Below are 20,271 nucleotides of genomic sequence, written 5' to 3' on the forward strand. Positions count from 1 at the left end.
TGCTCCATGCTGTCAGGACCCACTGGCAGACACCACGACGGTCCACCTCTAAAATCCTCAAACTTCATAGAGGTGGCGATTGTTTTGGCTTTCAGTCGGATCTGCACAGTTGAAACACCTCGGCCGTCTGCTCTCTGTGTGTTGACCCAGTCTTCGAGCTCATTTTCTAGTTCGGGCCATCTGCTTTTCTTCCCTCTGAAAGCTTTTGTTGTCCTTTTGCACTGAGTCAGTTCCTCACGCTGCCGTTTCCAACATCTTATCATCGAGTCATTCAGGCCAAGCTACCATGCACCAGCTCTATTTCCTTTTCCAACAGCCAGATCGATCGCCTTCAACTTGAAAGCTGCATCATATGCATTTCCTTGTGTCTTTGCCATGATGAGGGTGACGAAATGAAGACCGTAAATGATGGGAAGTTTGAGCTCGCTCGATTTAATCTAAACAGTTACATTGTTTCACCTTAACCCGTTCGGCAATTTCATTGGTCTAATGAAAGCTTCATGCCGCCAAAAAACTGAGCACCGTCACATAATGTGTTTTTTGCTCAGTTTTTTGGCGGCATGAAGCTTGTGAAAGTGGGAAAAATCAAAATTAGCCGCGTCATTGTTTAAGCCGCGAGGTTCAAAGCGTGGGAAAAAAGTAGCGGCTTATAGACCGGAAATTACGGTATCTATCTATCTATCTATATGTATACATATATATATATATATATATATATATATATATACACATACACACATACAGTATATACTGTACATATGTATATACAGATACACACACATATGCATATGTGTATATACATATAAAAGAACAACTCTACAATTTAAAAATAAATAGAATAAAATAGAATTTAACTTAGTGAAAGGTAAAGCTTAAAAGTCGAAGTTAAATGTGAAGTAAAAATGTGCCTTGTGCATTGCAATTTGGAGGAGGAGTTTCCTCTCCTGACACAGAGGGGAGTCATTGTAGGTGGCTATTGTGGTGGGCAGGAATGACCTCCACTACTTCCACCTCTTCCCCCATGATGGAATGAGTGTTCAGCTTAGTCCTGGTCCTCCTGAAATCCACAACCATCTCCTTCGTCTTGGTCGCATTCAAGAGGAGGTGGTTGTTTCCATACCATGCCATAAAGTGCTCCACCAGTTCCCTGTACTTAGTCTCCTGTCGACCAGTGATACACCCCACAACTGCAGAGTCATCCGAAAATTTCTGCAGATCACAGGACTCCGAGTTGTATTGGAAGTCTAAGGTATACAGGGTGAAGAGGAAAGGTGAGAGTACAGTCCCCTGCGGTGCTTCTGTGTTGCTAACTATCTGCTCAGACACGCTTTCCCTCAGCCGCACAAATGGATATATATATATATTATGGATATATGTATGGTTATGTCGGCCTTCGGGAGAGAGTGCATCTATAGAGATCATCGGATCTGTTTACTGAGAGTGATTAATGATCTGTTAACTGAGTGATGAATGGCTGATCATCTGGTTTCCACTGGCAATAGAAGCCCTCCTTTTATTATTAATTATTCGTATTTAATTATATTGTTATATTACTAATAACTTGGAGCCGCAACTTATCACTGGACCAACTGCGCCGAGACCACCATGTACCAATCCACCATCGATTCCCACGCTACAATCACTAAACAGCCTCCATGCAATTAACACATAGAAAAAACAAGTGTTTTTCTTTAAGCCATTTACATTTGATCCTCTGGAGAAAATGGCATCTACTGGCTCCGTCACTGCAGTACAAAACTTTCGCAGCCTCAGCAGATATGCCCAGTAGTAGTCGGTTCCTCTTCTTTGTTTACCTCTGTGCAGGAACCCGAAACCACTTCCTTATATGGAGAAATCCAGGTGTGGTTATGCAAATTAGCACTCTTGAGCATGCGGCTATCAATTTAGAATGGTTCTGATTTATTAACATACGCACGTGCTTAGGAACAAATGTGGCCGCTATGCGGCCCAATGAGAGGTTATGGCTTGACCAATATCAATGAAGCAACTTGATCAATAGCCAGGTCTCTGACTCATATCTCACTCAAAATAGGCTTGAGTGTCATTTCTAACCCCTTATTTTCATATATCATGGCTGTATCGACAGCGGTTGTTTAATTAGGCAGGGAGGCTTGTAATAAGATAAGCGGACATGTCTCTCTGACACTAAAACATGGCTTCCGAGGGAATAAGTCATTAGGGTCCATCAGAAACAAATCAGGCGCTTTACAGCTGAAATCAATCCAAGTGTTTTACCCGGCCTGGGTTTAGATGGCAGAGGTGATGATTGGGGAGAGAGCACGTTTGCACTCCCAGCACACTGTATGGTCACTACAGAGGAGTTGTGGAACTTTTCTTCAAGATTATTTTAATGGGATTTCCACTCAAGCAGATAAAACACCGTGGAGAACTGGAGAAATGGTCTCCATTTCGGTCATTATGAACCCCAAGGGAAATATGCAGTTCTTGTAAAAAAGAGTCATTACCGAACAAAGTCCTGAACAAAGAGTCGTGTGTAAGCAGCACGTTTACTGCACAATTAGATAATGGTTCATCCATTCCATACAAAAAAAGTGTAGAATGGCATTCAACATCAAACCTATAACAATGTATAGCTATAGAGCCACTGGTGTACCCATACGTTAGCAGTTTTATGTTATGGACTGTATATTGTACTTTACTGGGTCCAATGGCGTCACTAGTGTTGGTGTTGCCAGGTGCGGTAACTCATGGGTGCCCCCTTATTCACTTGTTGGCAGAGGAGGGGGTCTTCAACAGAGAAAATCTCCCCGTTACGCACAGCTGTTTTTTTTCATCAAATTATACATCTACATCTACCTACCTACATCTACAACAAAAACACACTGTTTTTGTTTCCCGGGAGAGCTCGCTCTGAGCGTGCACCACGCGGGTGGTGTCATCCCTCTGATGGTGTCACCCGGTGCGGTCGGCACCCCCCGCATCCCCCTAGTGGTCATTTCTGACCACTTTGATTTCTGGCTGGAATATTTCTGTGAGACCTAGTCACTGTAAAAAGTATGGTAAAATCTATAGGGAAGGGCCCTGAACTCTTAAGCAACTGCACTGAAGAGATCATTATCTTCGGGTTCAAGTGGCTTCGATTAAAGAGCGAGAGATTTGCATAATGTGATTCGGGATTAAGATTGAAGTGCGCTCAACGGCACAGATGATTTTCATTTCTCTCAGTTCTTCAATGGGCACTTCACACTCTTTCTTTCAACCTACCCCCCCCCCCCCGCACCCCCGCCGTCCGTTTTAATATGCCGATTCAATCCGATAGTTAGATAAACTTCTGAATGCCAAAAGAATGGCAGTTTCATGCTCATAGATTAATACAGCGTGTTGTCAGATTAACATGTAACTTTAAATCTCCTCGAGTGCAGGTTAAAGAAGAGATATTGCCATGTTTCTCACCCTGTCCGAGTGTTGGGGTGGGGTGAGGAGGGTGTATGTCTCTGTAGCGTGATTGCTACACAAGGTTCTCGCCAAGGACAAGTGCCAAGGTGTTTAGCGGGGTTGAAGCGCCGGCACGGTGAGTTCTATTTCACATAGTTCATAAAACAAGCTCCAGTGCAGATCCTACAATTAATATAAGACTTTTTATGGACGGCCTCGACCGGGACTCCCTCATAGCACTCCTGCACCATCCACCATTGCTCCTCTGCAAGACAAGATAGACATATAAGAAATCTTCCCAGCGGCTGTGATTGGCCAGACATTCAATTGACCACAGCTGGCACCGAGGCGGGGAGCGCCAGTCTACTGCACTGACTTCCCCTCGCCTCCCAGGGCCCTGCTCGACTACGTGCCTGAATCTGCCGCAGTCTCTGATAGACTGTAGAAAAAAATGGATGATGATTTGCCTTTTATGCCATGCTCTAGCACCGTCTTGTCAGAAAACAGACGCACAAATGAGGCATAGCCAATCCTTCTTTCCCTACCTGCTTTGCATCCTTCTTTGCTGCCTGCTTGCTTGCTGTGCTGCGGCGCTCCCTCCAGCTCCCCCGCATCCACCTGTTAAGCTCTGCTCTTTTATCCAATTCAAGCTCATCACTCCAATATTTCTATTATATTTTATAATATATGTACACCTGGTTGGAATGATGAGCAGTAGAGCCCAGACACCAAACTCAAACGATGCATAAAGAAATAAATATTTAAATAAAATCTAAGAGTTGTCTGTCAGAACTTCTAAATATGGGCAGCAGGCCAGAGCAAGTGGTGGAGCAAGGAGCACAGCCAGACGCCTGTCAATAAAGGCAGCCACAACCCCCAAACACATCCCTCTTTATTGTCTTTATGAAACAATATATCACAACCAAGACAACCATTTTTCCCGTTGACTTCCATTTCTGATTCTCATTCTGATTCTGATTCTGTCATAGGTTTTCCGAAGCAGGATCTTAACTCTCGAACTGCAGTTTAAGGCACTTCCACATTGGCTTCAACACTTGGCCACTTGACACTAAGCATTAGTAATGGCTGCTGCCCAAAGCCTGGTTTATACTTGCTGCAAGCACGAGAGGCACGAGGCGTCATGTGCCACAAATGACCGCCAGTGCATAGCGACGCCTGCGCAAGGTTGCACACATCCTAGATTTTATGTCTCGGTGCGAGGAGCGTAACGAGGGTTCCCTGAAAGAATTGTATTGGAAGCAATGGGAGATCAGCGTTTTGCTGTTGGCCAAAATCGATCTGCAGCATAAGTCAGATGCGAAATTCAAAGTCTACCTATGACATTTTAAAGCAAGGACAAAATATTACACGTAAACAGTTCATTCGGGTTTGGTGATTTTATTGTAAATTAACAGGGTCATTTTCAAGTTCAGTTTCCAAATAAAAGGTAATGTTTTTATTGGTATTTATCGTTTTTATTGGTATTATGTACTTTCTTTTTAGAGAATCTTGTACTGAGGGAGAATTACACATTGTGACTCTGTTCCATAGTTCAGTAAATAGTAATAAAACAGTTATGAAATTCTGAGCAGGACATGGGTTCTCTTTTCTCTGCATGGAATGGGTGGACAGCTCCTTTTCGGCTCTTTTGTCTGTTTAACCATCAAGAACAGCAATTCCTCCTCGGCTTTCTTGCTAGTGCCACCCGTGGTTTCTGAGAATATGGCAATAGACAATGTGCTGGCTATAAACAGCCTGCGCTCTCTGCGCGAGTGTGTGCACCGCCCGCGCAAAAGCATAACCTGCCCTTACTATCTCTGTTGACGAACCAGACGGTAAATATGGATCCTGCCCTTCAATGTCAAGTAGGCTTCTGTATCATATAACGGTTTGGGAACTAAATCAAAGTCAGTGTTCAGGATCCCAATGCTGAAAAGTTGTTGCGCTTTGATTGCTGAGCAGAGAAAAGTAAGTGAGTGAGCGAGTGTAGCGACGCAGTAAAAATAATCATATTGAAAATGTCAGCGCCCGGTTCCCTCTGCCTCCATTATTGCAACAGAGATAATTGTTTCAATCTCTTGTTCAATTTCCTGTTCAATGAAGTGCTTTATTGCAAGATCTCCCCCCCAGCTGAGGCTCTCACCCTTCCCTGCATTTATATGGGTTTAGCTGAGGAGAGTCATGAAAGCACCTGTACTATAAACTTCACATCGATTACACACACACGCACGCACGCACACATGCACGCACACATGCACGCACACATAGATACACACACACACACATACACATACACACACACACACACACACACACACACACACACACACACACACACACACACACACACACACACACACACACACACTGCGATGTGTAAATGTATGTAACCAAAAAGCAGGAAGGTTAAAATCATCATCATCATTAATCATGGTGTTGCAACCAGGGAATGACGGCTTCAGAGAATAGCCTCACGGTTTGATGGAAGGAGATGGGGTGTGACAAGAGGAGAAGCGGGATGGCGGTCGGGAGTGGTTGAGGAGGTGGGGTGATGTGGGGTGGGGTGGGGAGAGAAGGTGTGCTGCATTGTTGGCGGGAAGAGATAAGGCTAATCGGCGGAGTCTTTGCAGGCTGACTGGCCCTGGCTGCATTTCCCCTCTGTCTAGCCGGAGGATTCAGGAATGTCTGAGCCTGAGTTGTTGTTGTCATGGTCACAAACCCACCAGGGGTAGTGGGGTGGGTAGGGGGTGCGGGGGTTGTAGGAGGGAAGGATTGCCAAGATGCTCAGACACAAACATGTACATTTTTCGGCAGCGTTGAAACCATGCAGTCCATGTCTAGAAACCTGTTTTCTAAAACGTTGTTTCTCAAAAGGTGTTGTTTTGGTGTTTCACCTCCATTTCTATCAATCCTTAACCTCTTTCCTCTCCTCCTTTTCCAAAGCAATATTAATTTGCTCTTTTTGTAATGTTTCCCTTTTGTAATGTGGATTTCCTTCCCTCCCACCGCCCTGCACAGCTCCGTTGGCGTCAGGCACACACACACACACACACACACACACACACACACACACACACAAACATCAAACGCACATGCACCGTAGTGACTGCTATGACATTATCTGAAATATTATTATGGTAAAATGTTATAATCCTGAGCTAATCAGAGTAATCACGGAAATTAAAACTGTGAATCAGACTTAATTGGCCTTGGTTTTTGAAAGCAAACATTTGCAAATTAACATTTGGAGCAATTTGACAAATCTCTAGAGATGAATATATCTGAGATATTTGCTTGCATGAAATTAAGTTTGAATAAAAGACTCCGACGATCTAATCAGAGCTGTATCGTGGTGGTTTGCGGTTTGTTTTTCCCCGCAGGTGACCAAGATGTTGGCTGTGGTGGTGATTCTGTTTGCCCTTCTGTGGATGCCCTATCGGACCCTGGTCCTGATCAACTCATTTGTGTCAACGCCCTACCTGGATGCCTGGTTCATCCTCTTCTGTCGCACCTGTATCTACGCCAACAGCGCCATCAACCCCGTCATATACAACGCCATGTCCCAGAGGTTCCGCTCCGCATTCCGGGGCCTCTATCGCTGCCAGAGGCCCGAGGCCCACCAGAGGACTCTGTCGGCCATGCAGACGGGCTACAGCACAGTCCGTGATCCGCGACCATCCAAGCTCAGTAGCAACGGAACTGAGAGGAAGGCGAGAGCCGCTGGGGATCCGCAGCTGAAAGGTGGCACGCACGCTGCGTTGACCATCGCCAATGGTAAGACAGACAATCCTACGTCAGTCGGGCCCGGGACAGGGTCCTTTAAATCCTCGCCAGCCAACAACAGGAGAAACGACACGGATCCAGCTCACCTCCCAAGGTGCAACGCAAATGAAGCCAGGGATGTTACAGTCGACACGGAAGGTGGTCGGACACGTAGGTGTTGTGTAAATATTACCACGACAAATGACAGAAAGGCCTTGTATTTGACAGAATCTCCAAATCATCATCATCATCCCGACATAGCATCATTCAATGATAACAATGCTGCAAGTTCTGACGAACACTCGTTGTCCAATGACGCAAAAGCTATGAATTTGGCTGAACTCTCCTCATCGAATGAAGAAAAGGCTACGGAATACTCCCATGTGGAATCCTCCTCTGGCCACGATAACGAAGAGTTGGCCCACAAAACTGTGGATCAGTTCTCACCAAATGACAGGAAATTCGGGCGTTCATTAGAACTTTGTTCAGAAAATGAAATCAAGAGTAGGTGCGTTGTGGATGGTTGGACTAAAAATTCCAAAAACACAGCCAGAGATCAAGTCCCATGCTCCCCAGGCCAAACACAGAAAAATGAGGATGGCATGATTCATACCACGGTATGAGGACCAGGTCGGCCCAGTGCTGCATTTATTTTTCATACATTTTTCATTTCTGCTGTACTTGGGAATCTACGGCAGCAAGTCAAATACAAAAAATAAAAAAATGTGTGAAAAAAAGTCAAAAGCCACAACTTCAAAGGTGTGTGGTGTTTTCCAGAAGGCACTTTCTGCTTAAGGCGGCTAAATGGCTCTACACTGTCGTGTAATTTATTAAAAAGGTCTTTAACCATGGACGGGAGCATTAAGAATTTAGAAGAGGTGAGCCTCTTTGTACTTTAGGTCGTAAGTTTGAATGTTTTTCTTGTAAAAGGTGCTTGTATTTTTGCTGTAATATGAGGAAGTCTAGACATTTATTTATTTATGTATTCGGGTGGGACTTCTATGTGCAAGATGTTAACAATACTTTACCCTTTAAATATGATACATTTACGAGGCTTTGGATTATCTTGGACAATGTTTTTTGAAGTCCCAAGGCTTCCTTGGCAAGGAAGTCCGGGCGAGGAGCGAGCTCTTAAATGGCAAAATGATTTGGTGGATGTTTCGATGTGGATGTTGGTGGTGTGGATGTTTACCAGACTTTTAACAGATTTATTATATAAAATGAATTGAACAACATCGATTTGAAGATCAACACATGTTATTATTGTTACCTCGTAACAATGACAACAAATGAATAACTAGAGCCTTTTAATGACTATCAAAGTCTATCAAGACCATAGGCTTCCGATAAATAATCCTCCACCTCAAAAATGTAATACCCTCCCTTAATGATGCTAGCGGTAGCTGGTGCTGTTGGTGAGAATTGGCTTTGTTGATCACTAGTTCCCATGGTGTTGTGTGTTATGCATGACGTTTAGTTATTAACCACACCACAACACAAGAAATTGGCCAGAGGTGGCCTTTAAGAGGAGGGTCTCTTGGCTCTATGACCATTTGATACTTATTTGAAATACTCCTGTCCTTTGAGCTGAAACAAGGGAATGCAACGCAAACCAAACAACGCATCTTCCTACAGAATTCAAAAGAAGAGGTGAGCCTCTTATATACAGTGTTAACGTGGTTTTGCGGATCCATAAGGTTCAGGGCCAAGTCTCTATAAAATGGCCCTGTCTACCATTTGTATACCTGCAGACGGAACAAGAAATCTTCTTTGCTCTTTCTCTAATATAAGATTGTGAGCATGGTCAAGGCTGTAGAGCTATGGGCCATTTGGTCTAAATGGGCTGTGTTCTCAGAAAGGAAACTCTCCCATAGGTATAAGCATTTTCCTCATACCTCTTCATTGGAACAGGTTAGTAGTTAGATGAACTATTCTAACCTCACGCAATTGAAAAGAAAGGCACATACGTCAGAAAAATGCATAGCACACATACAACCCCCACCCACCCACACACACACACACACACACACACACAGCTCTGTTTCTAACACTTAGAGGCCACGGCACTGGGACACTCTGGTTAATGGTCACAAACTCAGCTCTCACAACTGGTAATTTTGCCAGCTTTTTTATCTCCATTTTACTGAAAGGCAACACGGGCTGTCTGTGTCCAGTCTATAGGTCAATATTCCTTGAAATGTACATTGCCAGTTTTTTGTTGTCTTGAACTTGCAACAGACCCTTTAAAGCGTTTACAAAGGAGTAGGTCAGTGAGTTGGCCTTCAAAGCTACAGTACATTGGCTGTCTTTTTGTTGTAGGATATTCATTATTAATTGGTACTAGTATTTGAATTAGCCATAGACATAGACAATTTTGCTTTGTTCGTACCACACCTTAGCATAAGATCGTGAAAGTACTTTGATTTGACAAGCATCAGTGGACTGGATAGTACATTGGTATAAATCACTATTTATAACAGTGAATAGTTACGTCTTGAGGCCTGAGGGGCAGGGTTTCCGCGGATCATTAAAAAGTCTAAAATCCAATCATCGGAATTTTAGGCCTTACAGTGTCTTTAATACGATAATTTTGATTATTTAATGTTAATGTTGATTGCACAGTGTTATGGCTATAGAATAATGACACCATCGGCGTTTAGAATTGGTTCCCTGTAAGCCTCCATATCACTATGCATTCGGACTGCTATCGGGTACGAACTCCTGGGGAAATTATAGTCGCCCCCGACGGCTGCCACCACAAGTATATTTCTGACATTTGGGATTTTCCTTCATATCCTTCGTACTTTTTTTGCCAGTATGTGACATAGGTCTTAAATTACATTGATAATGTAATGACAATTGGAAGGGCCCAAGTTATATTTTTCAGTGACAAAATGATTTTTAAATTAGTTTCTCACAAGCCGTGCTGCATATTGTCAAGCATAATAAAGAGTGCAATGCAAGTATTTCAGATACCAGGTGATAGGTCCTGGATTGAATTAAGGGGAATTGCCCTAGAGATTTTCCCTCTTACATTTACTTCTATTTTAAAGCAGAATTGAGGCACAAATGACATTTTAACATCTTATAGTCTTTGCCCAACTAATTTCACGTAGCTTTCCATTCCTTTTAAGATAACAACATAATAAAACTGCACCAACTAAGTCTTTTGGTCTTGGGCAGCCTGAAAACACACTGGCTACAAGGAGGAACCTTGAGAGAATGTTTGTCTTTAAGTGTCCCTTGAAGGTTCTCTTCCCTTTTCGAGCTGCTACCGGGACGGTGATGTAACACCCCTTAGGTAATAAAGAAGGACATTTTCACAATTTCGGCTTTAATGAGTGATCTTAACAAATCTATTGCCAAGGCTTCTTCTTCCTCTTCTTTCAAGTCAAATGACACATAGTTCTCTTTGACTTCGGAACAGTGCTTAATCCAGCCATAATTGACATTAATACGCCGCAATGAACTTGAATTTGGAGAGCTGGTGTGCGAGAGCCAAAATGTGCTAAATAAGAGGACATTTATTCACTCTGAAACTGTATGGTCTGGGCCTTTGTCCTTACTCCAACCTTACTGCGCACTTTTGAAGCAGATTTGAAAAGGTGTTAGCGTACGTGATGAATCGTTGGGAGAATTCCGGAGAACTTTTTTCTCTTTACGAGACCTATTTCTCTTGAAAGGCAGTTGTAAATATGCTGTTTCAATTCGAATTCCTGGTTGCACCGTAGGCTACAGTTAAATTATGTAAATCTGTATGGGTGTTAGCAGCTAGCTTTGCTGTTTCTTTCTCATAGTCCAGGGTTTTCGGGATGGGTGTAGCGTGGGTCAATGGAGTGTCTGTCATGTGCTGGAAATACATACGGGGCCCAAAGCAAACTGGCTGATCAATGCTGCGTCGCCCTACGCGCAGTTAGATTTTTGGAGAGGCACGCGTTAGCTACGCCGGTGTTTTGACGCGCGACCATTAATCGGGCTTTACTGCTACAGTTTGCTATGTACCAGCACAAAGGGTCTTTAACCATTTCAGAAATAATCATTGTGATTTAAAGTCATGACTGGGAAAAAGTGTCTAAACAACTAATTGACACCATTGATGGCCGCCATCTCCCATCCTTCCTTCTTCCTGTCTCTTCCTGTTTATCAGTCTAAGCAGTAACCAACAAACACTGCAGGATGGCTCCATTTAATCCGCAGTCCTGTCTCTTTGCGGTTTAGCTGACAGCGTAGAAAGAGGCCTCAGCTACACCTTTATCTCTTGCACTTGCAAAGTACACAATAAATTGACTGATGGTCGCTGCAAACCTTCTTGGGGATATGGGGGCAGCGTGCACCTTTTCATTGGTGTTGGAATCTATCTTTAGCAGAAGCAGGGGACACACAAGATTTATGGAAGGCAAGCGGCAGTGGCGGTCCCACAGCGTAGCCAGAGCCACAGAAGGATTACGTGGTCCTGCAAACCTTCACCGACACATACAGGGTTTGGTGTGTGACCTTCTGTATATATGGAACCTTTGACTCCCTTTGCCAAAACTTGAAGTCCCTGTAAAGTGAATTGAGTCATTTTTTTCTAAACACATTAAACATGTTAGAAAGCAATTGCTGAAAACATGTGAAAGGACTAAACGATGTAGTACTGGAATGTGGAGTAGACAGTTAAACTGTTTCTCAGCATTTTTGTGGTCCAGGTTTTTTTCGGGCGGGGCTGAATCATGACTCGATGACATGGAGTGGTATTCTTGAATGGCCCCTCCCCTACCACTGTAAACACCTGGTTGGAAACGGAGCATCAGTGGTGAAATAAGCTAAGCTAACATCCTGGAGTTTGGGATAAAATGCCGTTTTGGGAATTAACACCTGGAATAAAAGGTGTCTTCAAGGAGACCTTGAACTCATGCCAACTCATGCCAAGTCTTGACGGCGATCTTGTCTCCGGGCCCAAGCACCCACGGAGAAGGTCGGAGAAGGTGCATGGGAAAGATGCAGAGGGAGAGGGAGAAAGGGGGGCAAGGTGTGCATGGCATATTACGCATGGAGAGGGAGCGATCGGGGCAATTTGCGCCCGAGATGTCTGCTTGGGAACCGTTTTATAACATCATCCTGTCGACATGTAAGGTTTTCCCTCTCTGCATTTATGAAACAAAGCGATACTTGATTTGCTTTAAAAATGCCAGGTTCTTTATATTTACTTCTGCTTCTTCCCAGGGTTTCATTTGTATTTTATTTTATTTTTTACCGTTTGTATAACTTTGGATCGGTCCGAGTGTAATCGTGCCATTTTGATCGAGATTGAGACGGCAGGCCCTGGGTGACAACACGCTGCCACAAAATGTAAAGTCTTGTAACGCTAAAGCTATGGTATAAATGTTTATTTTATTCTGCTTCATCCTCCTTAAGCCTTAAAATCCGCTAAGTGGGATTTTCTTTTGAACTTCACCTAGAAGCTCTGAGTAATTCTTTAAAGGATGAGCGCAGCGGTCAAGTCACTGATCAGATTGACACCCTTTTCAAATTTGAACTACCCAAAATGTATTTCTACCAGAGCGCCGCTTCCTATTCCATCTCTGAGAAGATGATTGCTGATGAGTTGTGTCACCTCTTTGTGGCATCGGTTAATGAAAAACCCTGGCGGCATAATAGCGTGACGAGTTTGTGGGCGCTAAATTGCGATGCTCATTACCCAACGGTCAACACTGAGTTTTGATGTTTTCCACGCAGCTGCTGGTAGCTGAGCTGTACGACCTCCCTTTTTGCTTTTTTGAATTTTGCAAAAAGGAGTGTGTATTTGTGTGCGTTAATGTGTTTGTTTTGAGAGGGGTGAGGGGACAAAATGGGGACAAAACTTTTCAACTGCTGCCCACTAACAGAATAATGTGATGTATTCTGAGTTCCCCGCTTCTGGTGGCACACCAATGAGCCAAGTTCAATTTGGGAGGATGATGGTGATTTGGGATTCCATCAAATTTGATTACTTCCAAAGATGATTGAAGGGATTAATCCAGCTGATGTCCTTCCCCGCATTCTGAACTAAATTGTTGCACGTATGACAATGGATGTAGGACGTTTCCTTTTACCAGATATTACATGCGCTGGCTAATTTTGGACGTGTGTGTGCTTGAATGGCTTATGTCAAGTTGTCAAAGATGTACAAAGATGCCTGTTTGCATCTGATTTTGCTGCTCTAAAGCCCTGCAGAGCTGCTGGCTCGAACCATTACCAATATGCCGTGATCAAAAGGGGTTTGACATTTTTCTTTTACGGATGCCCTTAATCTCTAATTTATTGCTATGAACATTTTACAATGAATATGCTCTGTGCTCTCTAGTGTGGTGTGAAGTACAGTGGCTGTCTTTCTGTATTTGACCTTCAGTTCAATAAAGATAGCTTCAAAATCTATACTTGCGTCATGTCGGATGTGGCTTCTTTTGTTTCCCTGGGGAATGTACTCAATGTGAGAAGAAAAGTGAAGTATTCAGAAATTAGTCCCAGTTACTCCCCATAAATGGACCTTCCAGGATTTACACAGAGCCCTCCTTCTCTCCATCCTAATGTCTTTCCAAGAGGAGGTTCGTGTGGGACAAGAACTTAAATAGCTTATTAGAGAGATAAGACATGTACTGAAAAACGTAGTGTTTTGCTTTCAAGAAGGAAATGACCCATCAGCTAGGGTTGTTTAAATCAGTGTTTTCCAACCTTATCTTTTTCCACACCACACTTATATTTACAATAAAATAATGCCACGGCCCACTTATCCGTTTAACCACTAAAAATGTCAGAAACGTGTATGACTGTGCCTATTATTATGGCCTACTAATTGTGATGCATGACTTGTGAACAATTCGTTGTTAGCAAACACATCTTTTAAATGGGCTTTAAAAACAAATTGAAACACAGGATAAAATTCAACTTCAAGGCAAAAAAGACAAAGGCCTTTTTCACAATACTTATTAAATGTGACTTATTTATGCTTTGCATTTCACCAAAAGAGATAATTGGAACAAAATTAAATGATCCTTGATGATGAATAAGCCGACCAACTCTTTTTACTCAGTGAGTCGCCAAGAACTGAAAGAGTCAAACCTTCCATCGCTACGCAGAGCTATCACTTTCGGAGTGAAACTGGAGCTGCTGCCTGGGCCCAAACCTTTGAGGCCCAGAACTGAATAATAGAAAACTGAAGATGGAAACTAAGTGTAACAAGTTGACAATTCGAGCTGCAATTAGTCGAGCCACTTTTCTTTCAGGAACTGATGAATGAAAGAATTAGTTCAGCCTTACAGTTTGGTACTTGCCACACGAGAATAATTCTAAAAAGCATTCTTTATTTTTCTCAAGTGGAATTTGAAAGGTTTTCACGGCTCACATAACACTTAAGAGTAGTTCACAGTCCAGGCTGAACTGCCTGGTGCTAAACTGAATTCATCAAACTAGTACTTGGAAATGGCTCTGGGCTGCAGTTAGGTATTGTTTACTGTTGGTCTTTGATTTTAAATTTCCACAATAGAATTAGCAGTAGATTAATCAATTATCACTGAATGCGACTCCGCCCCTCTAGCTAGAATGTACTTTCTATCATCTATAACCCCCCCCCCCACTTACATTATTCATATGCGTGTACCACATACAACGCTGATATATTATGGATGACCCATCGTAACCAAGTGTAATGGCAGAGATCCGTCTCGAGCGACTCAACGGACTGGTTTATTGTTCCTACACGCTGCGTATTTCTCATCTCTAATGACTCTCAAGCTCTCCGGTTCTAAGAAACTACCGCACCCACGAGGCATTTGTATCGATGGATATCCCCATGGACTGAACAACATGCTCATTGTGAGATTTCACAAAGCATCAAAGCGCGTTGGCCTGTTGAACATGCAGCCAGCGCCTGCTCAGTAGAATAAACTGATTCTTCAACGCCTGGTGGATGATGCCGGTAAGCATCTTCAAGCCAATCCAGAGGTGGTATTAATTAGGTACATGCACTTCAACTCGTATTTTGAGAAAATTATACATTTCTGGGTAGATATTTAGGTAGGTAGGTATTTTGTAGGTATTTTGTTTTATAATTTAGATTTTTTTTATCTGCCTATTCAAATAAGATAAAACATTTTAGAAATATATATAGATCAAATTGAAAAACATGTAGTAACAGACACAAAACAAAACAAAAATAAATAAATAAATAAAAGAAATAAAAGTAAAATAAATAAGTCCCACAAAATTAAAATAAATCTAAAAGTTAGAAAGGGCATGACATATTTTTTGGAATATCTTTAAGGCAAGTAATGAACAGCATACAGTTACAATTTGTGATTTTAAAAATCAAACCCCCTTCAGTTTAAAACTTCTACTTCGCCACTGTGGTGTGAGGATGGTGTGGTTTGAGCCGCCTGGATCTAGGTAATTGGGATCAGAGTGGCTGCATACCTGTTGCTCGTTGGTTTGTCTAACAAGCAACAGGTAACTTTTTGTAGAAAGTGTGTCATGACAAGGGCTCCTATCCTGAGTGTGTGTGGGGATGGGGGTTTTACCCGCCAACCAGGTTGTGGCGGACAAAGGGCCGCGGCCAAGAACCAGCTGCGGACAACAGCATGGTTCCCTTTCCCGCGGCAGCCAAGCTGCCTCGAATCGGTCCTGTCGCACGTGGCCCGACTCGAAGCAGGGAGATTTCTTAATGTTTTGTCTGTCTTGCAGAGGGGTTTCGGCGCACAGGCTCATCAGCAGCCCAGCAGCGGAACGCAATTCCTCCTGTGCCCGAGAGGATCATTATTATTATTATTATAATAATAATAATAATAATTTCTTATATATAATTGTGGCCACCTTTACCGATAGTGAAGTGGACAATAAAAACTCCGGCTCCCTCCCTTAAACCCTTACATGATTGGACCGACTCGAGGCAGCTTGGCGGCCGCGGGAAAGGGAACCGTGCTGTCGTTTGTAGCCGGTGCTTGACCACGCCCCTTTGTCCGCCACACAGGTATGCAGCCACTCTGATGCCAATTTCCTAGATCCAGGTCAGGTGTGGCTGCTCAAAGCACCCCACCCCGAACACCACAACCACTTAACATATCACATATTTATTTTGGTTAAATACATCATATTTCGATTGATGTGACTGTAGACGATAATAAAATGAGCTCCACTAGAACATGTTCTTCCTCACCTAGGTTAATTGGAGGACTAAATGACTAATTCCTGAGTTAATTTCTTTTGTCATAAATGGACTTTTAGCTACATTTATTTGTATGAATTTTGTGCAGAAACAGCAACTTTCTTTTCATAAACAAAGTGTATGCCTTCGAGCGATTGATTTGTTTTCTATTTAATTGAATTGAGGATATTTATTCGCGGTTGCCGTTATTTTTTTTTGAATGCCCTCACAACAACACACATATCTACAATTGAATTTGTTGAAAGAAACTTGCACGGTGTCATTAGTGCGGCCGTTTTCTTTTATATGTTTCTTTGTGTATAACATAAACCTGATAAACCAGGCTTAATATGTGGCATATGGCTTTACACACGCACACAGACATCTGTAATATAAATATATATCCACAGAGATACACACACATTATAAGTCCAATATGGCGAGTCTCTCTCACTCGCTCTCTCTCTCTCTATCTCTCGCGCGCTCTCTCTCTCGCTCTAAAGATGTAGTTCATCAATCTGGCTGCAGATAGAGGTCTCTCGGAGTAGAGTTTTTTTTTTAGCCGTGACGAGGAGATGGACAGATAGCAGCAGACGAGTTGCTTGGAGTGGGATAACAACCGCACATACACACACAGGCGCGCACACATGCACAGGACAACACACACACACAAACAATTCATCCGCCCCTTATCTCAATCTAGCCCGTCTCCAGACACCGTATGTCCGTCTCATCTTTTGTGTGACCCGCTGATGAATTGGTGCTATTGATGACCTATTGGGTTTTTTACAGAAAAAAAATAAATAAAAAAAATACTTCAAAAACAAAATAAATTAATCGCAAGAAGAGCAGTGCAGAGTAGTGCAGAGCAGTGTAGAGCTTTTTGTCTCGAGGAGTAAAGAACAACAGAGAAGAGTCATTTGTACCATGTAATTTATCTGCTGGCCTTTAATTGGTCCGTCAGGGACCCTGACCCTCTCCATTGTGACCTCACGGTGAGGCCTAAACGTAGGCCGATATACACACTAAAAATAGGCTTGTGAGTGCTAGATCAGACGAGAACATTTTGTGCGTTGTGAGCAATGGGGTTGAATTGCTCGTCTAACAGCGGTTCCATTTTTATACAAAAAAAAAAAGGAAACTACAGTCCCAACTACTACCACTCTTTCTTGATATTCTGTGTGCCTCAAAGGTAAGATCCAATTAGAACCAATGAGGATGCTAATTCTACACCAGGGTTGCCCACTCTTTTTCGGCTTGCGAGCTACTTTTAAAATGACCAGGTCAAAATGATCTACCTTCATTAAAAAATGCTAAATACATTTATTTATATGTATATACTAAGTATACTTCATATATACAATACATGTTGGCATACCTTGCATCCCTGCATGAACCCTTACGGCACAATAGCATTAAATACATTTATGGTCACTACCTTACTCTGATGACTTGCACTGAATGGAGTCAGCCAGGGTTGCATAGTCTGGACAGTAGCTACCGGTAGCCAGCCTCAAGCAGGCTTCCAAATGATCATCCGTCATGGTGGAACACTATTTCGACTCAATAATCATGTGGGGAAAGGCTGACTCACATAAATAGTAGCACATTTCCTCATGCTTGGGTAATTTTCCTCTGTGAGTCAGTTCCAAAACGGTCCATGAGTCCTGGACTTGAGCTGAATGTCAGCCTGTAGTGTCAACATCTCATCCTCCACTGCAGACGAGTTCAGGTGAAACAGTGTTGGAGTGAATCAACCTCAATATCTTCCCTAAATGGGAAGCACATAAATGTAGCGATTGGCTCGAGTAAAGCACCTTGAAACCGTTTGTCAAAGTCTGACAGACAGTTTTCAATCTGCTCTGTGTAGCGCACACTGTCGGGGCGGTCCTCACACCCCTCCCCTCCCTGCCTTCCCTTGGGTCTCCAGCTTTGATGCAAGGTTTTGAAAGTTCCCCAAATCATGGCGCTGCAGCTTTGAGGACAGAAGTCGCACTACTGAACTGAACTGATCATGTTGACCACGGTTTTGTCTTTTCCTTGGAGATTTATTTATTTATTTTATTTTTTTGAATGGCGTGCGATCTACCCGCAATACCTTCGCGATCTACCGGTCGATCGCGACCCTGTTCTACACTCTAAATGGCTTCACCCTCCCCGCATCTAAACACGTAAGAGACTCTTAGTGTGGCTTTTTTAGGTCAAGTTTGTTGCAATGAGTGATGAGCTGCAGGCCAGTGGACAGTTAGGGGCTAATAGGCAGTGGGCCTATGCTCAAAGTCGGCCGGTACTCACCGGTGCCCGACTACATTTTACTCTTTCAGCAAATAGTTGATTTTCGTGACTTCTGAACTATTTTGTAGAGAATATTTCATTTTTCTCAAGAAAAGCATACACCGATCAGCCACAACCTTAAAACCACTAATAAACACTAATATTGTGTAAGGGTGGTTACGATAGCAATTTCCAACAAATCAACTTCTAGAACTGAGTGTTCACTTGCTGCCTGATATATCCAACACCATGACAGGTGCCACTGGAACAAGATGAGAAATGTTATTCACTTCACCTGTCAGTAGTTTTAATGTAGCAGGAAGTAATGCATTGGAACTCGGAAATCTGTGATTCGAGTCCATAGTCCACATGTTAACGTACAAACTACAGAGTAGTTCAAAACAACGTTGGAAATGTTTTTAGATTAAAATCTATAGAAACGGAACATTGTTTACTGTTAAGCCAGAGCCCTGATGTAGCATCCGTCCCTGGCACATCTACGTGCCAACATGTGAATAAGGGGAGTACTGGCATTTATTCTTTTCCATTTAAAGCCCTACTAATGGGTAACTGTTACTGACACGTTTGACAGCTAGATGGGAGGGTGCAAATGGACGATAGAACAAATGCTGTTGCTATTACTGTCATCATGGCCTCCACTTTGATAAAACACGGTTCCCTTTATGGTTTGCAAGGTTCACACACGCTATACAACATAGCCGATTTCCCACCTTTGGCTAAGAAATCAATTTTAAACAAGACTATCAAGATTACTGCATCCGCATGTTGAAAAAAAAAAGACCTTGGGTGAACAATAGGTTGACTAATCAATTTCCTCATGGCTGGTTTGATTTGGAAACTTTGTTGTAGGTATTAGATAGATAAAAGGTATTAAAGCATTGTTTTCACTGATGAAGAGTTTTTAGCAACATTTCCCATCTATTCCCAGCCTCCAAAGCTGCCCTAAAAGTATCATCATCTTTTGAAAGGGCAACTGATTTGAGGCTTGATCTGGCTTTAATCCACGAGGAGCTATTTGAGGATCCTTCTGATCTGAACATATTCTCCTATGTTAATTTGACCCCTTGACTCATTAAAAAAAAATGTAAATATCGCTATTAAATCTCTGCTCCTTTCTCCTGTAAAAGTTCACAAATCAGAACAAAACATTTTAAAGGTAGTCGAACTACAAAAAAAAAACAAAAAAAAAAAACTGGAGACGGGGCTGGAACGGTATTCAAATGGGACACAGCGTTTCATAATTAATTCTAGTGCGAGGGGAGGAAAAAAGTGTTTTAAATTAATTATACACTTTTCTTCCCCTTTTCTGATCTTCAACTTAGGCACATGCTATTTTAAATATTCCAATTCTTCAGAGCTGAGATGAGGTGACCGTAACAGGGCAAGAGATTTGATGGAGAGACTTAAAATTGGCTTTGTACAGAAGTTGCTCAGACACAGATAGAGACAGAGAGAGAGAGAGAGAGAGAGAGAGAGAGAGAGAGAGAGAGAGAGAGAGAGAAAAAGAGTTTGATCGAGTGGGATGGTAGAGAGAGAGAAAGAGATACTGGGAACGCTGCACATCGTGTGGAGCTGTTGGGATTTTGAAGACATCGACTTTGCCTGTCGATGTCTCTCTTCTTTCTATATATATATATATG

At 42.7% G+C, this 20,271-nt stretch overlaps 1 protein-coding gene across 1 annotated transcript in view; it reads left to right on the plus strand.

Annotated features, from left to right (window-relative positions):
* trhr2 (thyrotropin releasing hormone receptor 2) overlaps positions 1 to 20,271 on the plus strand; it is a gene marked incomplete at both ends in the record, with an annotated part of 89,852 nt that overhangs the window by 15,143 nt on the left and 54,438 nt on the right. The window contains one exon of the mRNA XM_080002345.1: positions 6,798 to 7,191. Coding sequence (XP_079858471.1) covers positions 6,798 to 7,191 — 394 coding nt within the window. The remainder of the gene's footprint in view (positions 1 to 6,797; positions 7,192 to 20,271) is intronic.

The sequence above is a fragment of the Zeus faber genome (assembly GCF_960531495.2).
Source record: "Zeus faber genome assembly, chromosome: 6".
NCBI lineage: Eukaryota > Metazoa > Chordata > Actinopteri > Zeiformes > Zeidae > Zeus > Zeus faber.